Here is an 11,085-nt window from a genome sequence, read left to right as displayed (position 1 = left end):
AATGAAATGAAATGAAATGAGACTGAATTTGATATTGATTTCAGTTCCAGCTTCAGTTTGAAGCAGTATTGTCAGGATCTCTCTCTCTCTCTCTCTCTCTCTCTCTCTCTCTCTCTCTCTTTTAATGAAACTGAGTTATTGTAGAGTAAACTGCTTTTCACCAGCCGTTCAGAGAACTTATGAATTATTATAATTTTGACCAGCCTCGACCTTTTTGATATCCACACAGTAATCTTTCACTGAGAATTATATTTGATAGGAGTCCAGTGGCAGCTGGATTGTGGTGAGTTCATTTCCTCTATGTGCAGCATGGGGGAAGGAGGTGGAGTGGTGGGGTATTTTAAAGGAACTGCAGAGCCGCAGTGGTCCTGCAGGAGTTAAGAATGACACGCAATTAATCAGCCTGAGCAGACGACTAGTATCACTTCACTGTGGAGGGTGGAATAGAGGGCCGCTTGTACTGAACAGCTGCATGAGGAAACCGGCCCTTTGCCTTTCTTAGACATATGGATGGAGGGTGGAGAGAGGGTGAGAGTCCAAGCAAGAAAGTGAGTGAGTGTGTGTGTGGGGGGGGGACATACAGATGTGATGGAGGAGGGGAGAAAGACATGCAGAGGAAGAGAAAAAAATGAAGGTTTTAACAGCCTGCCCACATCTGTTTATTTAGAAAAGAAACCATTGTGTCATTCAGTTATTCTAACAACCTACACCAGGGCCAGTGTTAGTCCCACAATGACGGCTTTTTAAATACACAGTTTACACTCCTATGAAGTGGCCTCATAACTGTGTTGGAGCCTCAGGAACGTGCCAAATGGGAAACATGCTAAGGTTTCACATTCCCTCTCGCACTACTTGACGTCTCTATAGCAGACTGCGATGCCAAAAGCTATGCAGGGGGAGATCAGGTGGGGGCCATTTGTCTTGGTCTTGTGTGCTTTTTGTGGGTCTAATCTCTTAAATTGGTCCACACGATTTGGAGGCCTGCCAAAGAACTGCATGGCGTTTGGTGATGGAAAACTGCACAAAATGATGAGAAGATATACAGCTATGTGTGATACGGTGTTGCATATGTGTTTAAAGAGTGGCTAACCTAAATGTAAATTATGAACAGTGAAGTTGATTTCCTTTTTATTAATTTCCCAATCTAGTACTGTAAATTACTTAATATATATAAAAAATGATTTTAAAGCCAAATGAGAATAATGTTTGATATTAAATAAATCTCCGTTTCAAGCATCTCTACAGTAGTAGGACTAGAGCAACCATACTGGAGTATACCTTCAGGATCTGGTCAAGGTAAGCACTTCAAAAACTTGGCTTAATGCATGATGGTAATTTTACCAATGCCAGTGGACAGTGGGATACAGTGTGTAACAAAGTGAAACTGGTTGCTCATAGAATAATCATCACTCTGGTGGTGACCACAGTGGTGGGGTGGTTAGCTGCCTGCAAGAAGGCTCTGTGTTTTTGGGGGGTTTTTTCTGTGTGGACTTGTTTCCATGAGCACTTTGGCTTCCTGCAACAATGCAAAAAAGTGCATTGGGTTTGGTCAACTGGTGATTCTAAATTGACCACAGATGTGAATGTGAATGGCTGTTTCTGTGTATTGGCCCTGCAAGGAGCGGCGTTCTGTCTAGCATGCACACGCTTCTTCCCCTATGTCAGTAATGAAGATAAGTTGAATTTGTCTCAAAGCATTATTATACAGGTCTGTAGTCCACATCAGCTTTCTGAAACTTTATAAATGGTTTTAGTTCATGGTTCGCTGCTCTGACCAGCATCATTACCGTGGCAGCTTATATAGTGTTTGCGGTTGCTGAACACTAAATTCTCGTTCTGAAATTTTGGAGCGAAAAGCAGGAATTTTATCTGTCAACAGCTATGATTTTTTTTTTTTTTTTTTTAAAGTGAGTTGGTGGAAACAAAACATTGATCTAAAGGAGACAAATGCCAGGGCATGACATTTGTGCACTTGCTGATGTAAAGATATTAAAACATTAAAACTAAGAAGTTACTTGAATACAGAAGTTGAAAAAAGTGAAATTATTATCATTTTTTTCAATGTGCACTTACAACTTGCTTACCTGCAGTCAGTCACATTGTTTTCTTCTTCTTCTTCTTCTACTTTCTTTCTTTCCTTTTCATTTATTTGTTGTTGTTTTTTATTTAACCAAAGAAATCAGAAAGAAGCATTTTGGATTGACTAGGTTGCAATAATAATGCCGTTTTGAACTGTGTCCTTTGAAGTTTATCACTCACTACAACAAAGCTAAGCATTTCATCAACAGCAGATCAGGAATGTTTAGAACTTGTGGTGAGAGTGATTATGTGTAAGTTTTCTTTGTTGTGTTTTTACATTGTTAAATTCTTTCCTGCTGCACTTCGCGTTTGGGAGATTAAGGTCATGTGTCTGTGTCGGAGGTTAGGGCTTTATTGGTTGGTCCATATGTGCTAGAGTTTGTCTGTAGTGATATGAAAGGCCTTCAGGCTTGTTTAAACAGCCGCATATACAAGCTGATGGCTGAGCAGCATGTGTTGCAACAGCTGTTTGTGTGATGTGTGGTGTTTGGAGGCTGCGAGGAGAGGTCTTTCAGGGTAAATGCTGTAGAAGTTACCTGGGTGCAGTTACAGATCGAAATGTTATTACATGTATGTAGTGGTCTACTTGTTGTTCAAGATAAGAAATACCATCATGGTTAAGGTGATTAAGTGTGTTAGGAGGTCAAATGATAGACCTCACAATCCATCAAGGCTGTTTGCAGATTCCACTGGAGTCCCGCCTCCTCCTCTGGAAGGTACCACCAGTTGTTTACCTGCTGCTTGGTTTGTAGAAGTGAATAGTTTTTGTCTTTAGAGCTTGATACCACTTTCATGTGGTGATGCAAACTTTAATCTGTGACCTCCCTAATGCAGTAGCACAGCCAATACACTAGCACATTCACCTCTACAAGGCTGCTGTCATGTGTGTTCTCCCCTGCATGATCTATCCAGGCAGGCCCCTTACTTAAACCACACAGATGTGGAATATATCCTGCTGTATCCTTTTCTCCGAAAATTGACTCAAAATCATGTTTCAAAATGGCTTTCAATATATTTTAGTTTTGGTCAAGCTGATACAATAAAAGCAGCAAGATTGCATGTAATCCACAACATTTGCTGTCTTAAGTCCTAAAAACCATGAAGAGAAGTTATGGATGAAGTCTTAATTTGAGTGTTGGTTTCTTCCAATGTGTGCAGTCCTGTAGAAATTATAGTGCAGCGGACTGTGTGAAAAGGGTCAGGAGGATCTCTGTCTATTTCACTTGATGAATGACTTTAATTTTACTGATTAAAGGAGCATACCCCCATAACACTTCAATTAACATTTGCCCATTTAGACAGATTGCAAAGTCATGATCCATCTTCTCCTTTTAGATACTTTGAAGCGCAATAGGAAAGAAAAATTAGAATTTCCAACTCCCACTTCTACAAGTTCTAAAGATATGTATTGCTGCTTAAGTTTATAGGAAGGTCCATAGTGAACACTGTGGTGTAATTATTGTAACTTATTGCTGCTTAGTACTGCTGGGGATTTTCTATTTCATTTCAAGGGATTTACAACATTTGCAGCCACGGTATTCAAGAAATGGTAAAGCTGGGTCTTGCGTTTATGACTTTCTGCCATTATCTGTGAAGTGGTAAGAGTTTAAACACTTGTGTCACTCTGCAGTTCTTAACAGGAATAAAAGCAACACTAATCCCCGGAAGAGGATGGACAAAACAGAGGCAAATTAATAGGCAGACATGAGGAAGGAAATGAATCTGTAATCTTATTTGGAAGTGTTCCAAATAACTTATCATTTGCCATTATCACTTCTCTGAAATCCCAAAGAGGAAGTAATTTGAATGGATAGTTCCTGCCAACTCATTTCCTGTATTCTGATATTTCCTTTTTCGGAAAGCACAGCATAGGCCCACTGGTGCTGACCTGCTGGGATTTAGCTCCCTCAATAACTTGAAAAAAAAAAAATCACAACACAATTCACCCCAACAACGGAAATCCTGTGGCCACTAATGAGCTAACGTTCAGTGGATGAACTCTCATAATGTCTGTTCTCTGGCATCAAAAACACATTTAATCTTCTAGATTTATTTTTACACAGGGACATTACCGCACATAGAAGCAATGATCTACTTCAAGAATTCAAGAAGGTCCTTAGACTCTAAAAGTGTCTTGTGCACATTTATAATGAATTGTAAACTTTGTGACAGGATAGTAAGTTTCAGTCCTCGAACCATCAGGTAAAACACAAATTACTGAAATGCACTCACATCAGTTTTACTGAAATATATTCAAACTTGTCAAAAGCACAACTTAATCAAAACTGGTAATCCTTGGGTGCTGTGTGGAAAAAATGATTTCAGCCAACTGCGTAGCCTCATATGAGCCTCCCCGAAGCGTTGGTCTTATTTGCTCTGCGTTCTGAGCAACACATTTGGTTTGTCCCTTAATTGGATTTTTGCGGCAAGAATATGGGTTTAATTGATCCTTCAAAGTAATAGCACTCAGTTCTCAGTGCAGCACATCTGGTTTCAGCATACAGCTGCTGGCAGGGACAAAAGTGTTTGATGATTCAATACATTGTGTGTGTTGTTTCATATTGTAAGTGTTTCAGATGAAATATTTTTTATGTACTTGGTGAAATTTTAATGAGTTCTTTTTACATTTAAGCCCTTGTCAACATTACGGACTTAGAACCACAGAGTCGTGTCTTTAGTTACATGAATACAGTAAAACATATATAATATTGATTCAATAATGTTTCCTCTATTAGAGTTTGCAGTGACGAAACACTAAAGATATTAGTTTTTGGAAAGCTTGTGTTGCAATAAACAATGTTTCAATTCTTCATGCTATAGGGAAAACCTTTTTTAAAAAAGAGGAGAGAGACTCCTGAAGTATTAAGTTCCCTGTATCCATCACTTTCAACGAGTTAGGACCTTGGAGTAGCGCCAGCAGCGGCTGTGCTAGCCAGCCGTAACTGACATTGAGTGCATTGTTTGCAGTGGGAGCTCACGGCTGTGGCCTAAAGGTACATTCCTGAGATCAGAATACTGTTTGAAACACAAACAGCCTTTGTGCCCTCACTGCTCTCTTTCCCTGACTCCCTCATCCACATCAGGCCTCAAGAACTAAACTGCCGCCTCTTGCTCATGTGTCAACATGTGGGCTATCATTTTACTCACACCCACACACACTCACAACCACGTACGTATCCACACACATACACACACACACACACGCACACACACACACGTGTCATTTTGATGATGTCCAGGCAGATAACTTTCTAAAGCTATCTAAGATTTTTTGGGGAAAAAAAAGCAAGGCCTTTATGACATAAACGGTGTGTATTGTTCTTATGAACCTTTGTGATGATCACAGTAAAGTCATAAAAAATATCAACATTTTGAAATTTCACATTCAGGGCTCCTTAAAACGGTCTGCAGATGTTAAAATTTGGACTTTACAGCATCAGTTTTAGCTGTTCATCCCATCATCTTTTATATATGTTTTGACATTTGCTGATTGATGTTGCTCGTTTTTACCAGAATCAGAAGATGCAAAGGAAACCTTAATCCCAACTTGTCTTGAATCACATGAGAAGTATTGAGAAGTATTGCAGATTAGTCACAGTCACAGATTCATTACATAATTAAATTATTTTAAAACAAAAATGTCCATTTGGTCCAATTCTTGGTCTTGTTTACTAATCTGAATATTAACTAAAAATTGTTTTTGTCATTTTTGGGCTGAGGTTGGTCAGTACCAACAAATATGTAGAAATGTCCTCGCTTTTAACCAGAGATTTGTGTGAGACAAATGCAGGAACTTGGGTGTCTGTGTTTTTTTAACCTAATGCATTAACCCTAATTCTGTAAATTTGTTGTCACTTGTGAAACATAAGACTTTTAACTCCAGAAAAAAAAACTTTTAAAATGTAATTTTTCCCCCCATGTAGCTATCACATTACCTTACAGTGAAATGGAAAAAAAAAACAAACAAACAAAAAAAAGAGTTATAATTAAAAAGACTAAAGAAGCATGCATGCAACTTTTTGTGTAAATGTTGCTTTTCAGGGCTTGCTTTGTTGTTAGCGGCTGCTCAATTAATAAAAGCATGCATGCAGCTTTTCATAGAAGAAAGGTTTAAACTCTCAAACTCTAAAACCTTTATAGCTGTCTTCAAATTTTGGTCTTCATCCCTCAGAGTTAAGAAGCCACAGACACTCTTGACTCTTATTTGGAGAACCATTAAGTATTTAAGCAATGAAAACTCCATCACAGAGGAAACAGAGGTTTCCAGTTATGCCACAAATATCCACCACTGACCAGACTGCAAGGCTGTGTGAAGATATTTGTTGTGATTTACATGCAAGTAGAAGCACTCACTGAAAAAACTACAGCTTGTGTTTCTGCCTACCCACATCTTGATATCTAATTTAAACTATTAAGCTGTTGAAATAAAGGATATGAATAATCAAAACTTGACACAGTCCTCACTAATGACAGAAAAAAGCACAAAATGATCAAGCTGTAACTTCATCACAAAGTTGAACTGATTGATGAAATATGCCCGAGGTTCACATTAATCAACCAATCAGGTTAAACTGATGTAATTATTCATGTATAACACTGCTAATATAAGAGACAGTCATCTGATTCATCAGCAAAAAGACTGTTATGAGCTAGTGCAATGGCATGAAGAAATTTGTCCATAATGAATGATTAGAGAGAATTATATTCAATGAGGGTCATATTATACCTCAATTAATTTGTACTCAACTGCTCTTCTGAGGGAGAGTTTATAGGATGAAGATGATTAAATCAGTGATGATGCTGCACAGATAATTAGCACTGCAGGCATGGACTTGTTGCATGGCCTATCAATGCTTAGTAGGGGAGTCACGCTGTCATTTCCTCTTATGTGTAGGATATTGTAGCATAAGAAGTTGGGTAAACTGGGACATTATGATGGTCTGGTGTTTGAAGCACATAAAGGATGCTATTATTACAACCTTCTTTCTTTCTTCTCATTTTCAGCCTCTGGTTTTCTTTTGGAAGAAATAATAATAATAAAAAAATAATAATAATAAAAACCCTTTAGTGAAATATTGAATTAAACAATATTACGACTTAAAACTTAGCAACCACTGTTCAAAATTATTTGAAAGAAGTAAATTAGGTACTTTGATATTATACAGCTTATCTCTGCTGAAATTTATTATCACTTTACAAAGTAAAAGAAACGACACTCTTTGCCCCCGTCATGTCTTTAAATTGGAATATCTAAATACTGAAAACAGTATTTGTTCAGCATATGTCCAAATCTGTTCTCCTTTTTTAATGATGTATTTTATTTTTCTACATGTCCTAATGGGGGAAAAAAAATCATGGGTACCAATATACCGGAAATTTGAAATTAAAAAGACTAATCAAAGTTGTTGATAAGTTGTTCAGGGAAATATAATTTCCCTGAACAACTTGGATTTCCTTTAGAAGCTGCTGTCACGTGATTTTGTAAGTTGAGTGAGCATAGAAAAGGGTCTTAAAATAATTTCTCTGGATAATTGAGAACACCGTTGCCTTTACTAAATCTTCTCTCCAAAGCATCAATCTGAAGTTGTTTCCCAAGACCATCTTCCTCCCACCCTCAGCTCCCGCCCACCGCTACGTAGAAACCCACAAGTGACGAGCCAATGAGAGCCACTTCGCTAATGTATGTTGAGGGGGCTGAATAACCGAAAGACAAATGGTCAAAGGGGAGAGAGTAGAGGACCACTTTGCGACCCACAAGGATTGTTGTTTTCCCCGTGCACTGTTTGTTGGCACTTCCGTGCGCACACGGACTGCTTAAGGACCCGGTGCAGTCCACGTACTCGGGACTTCGCTTGGCTAGTTGGTGGAGATCCGCAAGGGAACGCAACGGGGAATCGCTGAGCCCCGAAACACTGCCATGGAGTGAGACGCTGCAGAAACTCTTATGGACAACTTTTTGCTGTGTATTTTACTTTAAGTAACTGTTTCAGTTTCCATCCCAATCATGTACGGATAACAGATAGTTCGCTCAAGAATCCGGCTCAAGTGGATCAGCACTGACGGGTTTATGGAGCCCGGATTACGCATTGCCAGCCTGTTGAACGCCTACACACGGGCCTATGACACACCATCTGCCTCGGAATAATAACATTATATAATAAAATTATCCAACGAAGACAATATCCATGGAAGTAGTGTAGAAGTTTCACATATGACACGGCTGTGAGTTTTATCGTTTCTTTTTCTTTGCAGCCATAACAATGGCAAACTGGTACAATGGTGCACTGGTACAGAGCGTCTGCAGAACTGTTTGGCCTCTTGGCTGCTTGATTTTGTTTTTTGGCTACTTATCCTTGGCTTCGCCGTCCCATGGTCGGCGACTGATATGCTGGCAAGCCATCATGAACTGCCAAAGCGAGGCTGAATGCAACTACGCGTACGAACACTACATTCGCGCTTGTCAACCAGTGTTGAGTGGGGAGAAGAAGAAGTGTCCCAGCCACTGCATCGCCTCGCTCATCCAGCTCAATCTGACTAAAAGCGGGCCGGCTCTGGAGGACTGCAGCTGCGGCCGCGATTCGATGTGCACAAATACCAAACGGGCCATAGAGCCCTGCTTGCCAAGGACTACCAGCACCGGTTGCACGGAAGCCCGGCACCAGTGCGAGAGAGACCCTCAGTGCAGCTCGGCTATGCACGAGTATTTGAAACACTGCGGGAAACTTTTCAGCGGGGCAGTGTGCACAAACGCATGCCTAAATGTGATCGCGAACATGCGTAAAATACCGAAGGGTCAGCAGCTGGAAACGTGTGTATGTGATGGCACAGAAAGGGCCATCTGTGAGTTTGTCAAGAACAGCATGAAGGCGTTATGCTTCGAAAGGCCCGATAGATATGAGGCTAGTGGGTCCTACGAAGATGACGAAGACGGGTATAAGGATTATACAGAAGAACCAGAGAGCGGAGCCTCTCTCCCAGCTGCCCAGTATGTTTTGACCCTGCTGCCACCCGTTTTAGCTCTTTTACCCCTCTTTTAATCCCCGTTTCACAAACTGCCCCGTCTATTGTCCGGATAAAAGGCAATCTAAACTTTTGTCACTCCTTGACCTGCTTCTATAGTGAAAGTATAGAGCCTCAAAGATTAAAGGGGAGTGCTTTTGGCGCAAGTAAACCTTCTTTGAAACGAGTTTAAGACTCTGAAGGATATCAAATCGGGATATTTCTATGCAAATGAGGCCAGAAAGATATCTAAACTGTTTCTCTTATCAAACCACACCACTTATGACTCCGCAGTTGTGTTTTGTTTGTGTGATAAGCTAAATAGAAATGCCCACTTTCTCTGTCACAGACTGATAGTAAAGTTGTCACAAAAGAGAAAGAGTTGGCTTGTTTTGGTAACAGTATAATGGTATCAGTATAATCAATATATGCTTTGCACTGCCAATCTTTTTGTGTGCGTGTGTGTGAACATATTTTAGGACAGGCCATTGCCCCTTGGCATCAGGCTGATTCATTTGATTTACACATATTTAATGTTGGAATCCAGTGTAAATAGATTAGGTGTTAAAGTAAAGCTGTAGCCTAATTTATTACATACCACCTAGTTACATCCAAATCACCATCATGTGAATAAACACCGAGAATTCCAGCTTTAAAGGGAAGTTTTTTTGGTTTTTCTTTGACTGAATATAGTGTACATTGTATATATTTGTATAGCCTATATAGATTCCCCCCCCCCCCCCCAGAGAATCTTATATGTTTTAGGCTATGAGATGATTTATTCACTGTTTATAGCCCAGAAAAAAGAAATGTCTAAATCCACTGTATGACTGCCTTAATGATATACCTTTATAGAAGGCATAAAGGAAACTTGAAGATATCATTCTTGACTGTGAGTGTTAATTTTGCAACATTACTTCCTATACGGTATTGTGCCTTAACTCAGATAAAAGTGACATGGAGTCTGATGACCATTATCACACAATTCTTTGATCAGTATCAGATTGAACAGTAACAAAATCCACTATGAAAAGAGAAAAGTATCAGTTCTTTTTTTAAAAAAACAATCCCCAGATGACACCCCTCCACCTTTAAGTTACATCAGTTTGGAGTGACTTGTTTTATACCTACTTTTCTGTAATAAGTAAATAAAATTTTTATTTTGCACAGTGGTATTTTTATTTCTATAAATCCTTTTCACCTTTGCATAATAATAAAGGTTGAAAGGGCACATTTTGATTAGACATTGATCTATAGCTACATACGTTGCTATTAAGAAGCTGTATTCAGTTTATTTAGTATAATAATAAAATGTTAAGTGATTTGGTAAAAAACTCAGGGCTGTGGTTGAGCTGATTCCATTTTTGTTTTAAGATTTTTGTCTCATAATAGTGATCAAACCTTAATAGTTTCATTTTAAAGCCAAATGCAACTGTGAAACAAACCTACATTTCCCAACTTCAGTTTGTGAGATGACGGTAAACTCAACTAAATGCAGGCCAGCTTCTTCTGCTGACTGATAGTCTAATGACCTGCTATGTCTTGATTTAGCTGCCTGTTGTCAAAAGCAACTGTCGCCATAAATCAACAAAACACCCTCTCCCTCCAACAACACCCGAGGGCACTAAACTCAGGTGTCAGAATTTACTGGCTGTTAAAATCACAGTCTATATTCTTTTTTTCTACTAAGGACACTTTACAAACAGTCATATGATTTATTTTTTAGATTAGCGTTATATTCAAGCCTAGGCATTGCTTAAAACGAACACGTTACCATATCAGAAACATTGACTATTACGCTGTTGTTATTTTTTATTTAAAGTCATGTCATTGTGACATTACTGGCATATTTAAGTCATGTAGCGAAAGCGTATTGACTATTCATTAATTAGCTTCAGTTCCACAAAATTAACAGAAATTATACTTATTGACCTTTTAATTTGAATATCACATGTGTGGGGGTATGCACTGTAAGCTCAATTATCATTAGTAGTAGTACTATTTGCA

The 11,085-nt window shown here is 39.0% G+C and overlaps 1 protein-coding gene across 1 annotated transcript; it reads left to right on the top strand.

Moving 5' to 3' along the window:
- The first annotated feature begins 7,764 nt into the window (after window positions 1–7,764).
- gas1a (growth arrest-specific 1a) lies at window positions 7,765–10,245 on the top strand. Its single transcript, XM_085476046.1, has one exon. The coding sequence runs from the start codon at window positions 8,340–8,342 to the stop codon at window positions 9,114–9,116; it is 777 nt and encodes a 258-aa protein (XP_085332172.1). The 5' UTR covers window positions 7,765–8,339; the 3' UTR covers window positions 9,117–10,245.
- Window positions 10,246–11,085: the final 840 nt, after the last annotated feature.

Source organism: Copadichromis virginalis, linkage group LG12 (genome assembly GCF_057382275.1).
Source record: "Copadichromis virginalis isolate Kocher_CV1m ecotype Utaka linkage group LG12, C_Virginalis_male_GT1.1, whole genome shotgun sequence".
Taxonomy (NCBI): Eukaryota; Metazoa; Chordata; class Actinopteri; order Cichliformes; family Cichlidae; genus Copadichromis; species Copadichromis virginalis.
This window is presented reverse-complemented; position numbering and strand designations above follow the sequence as displayed.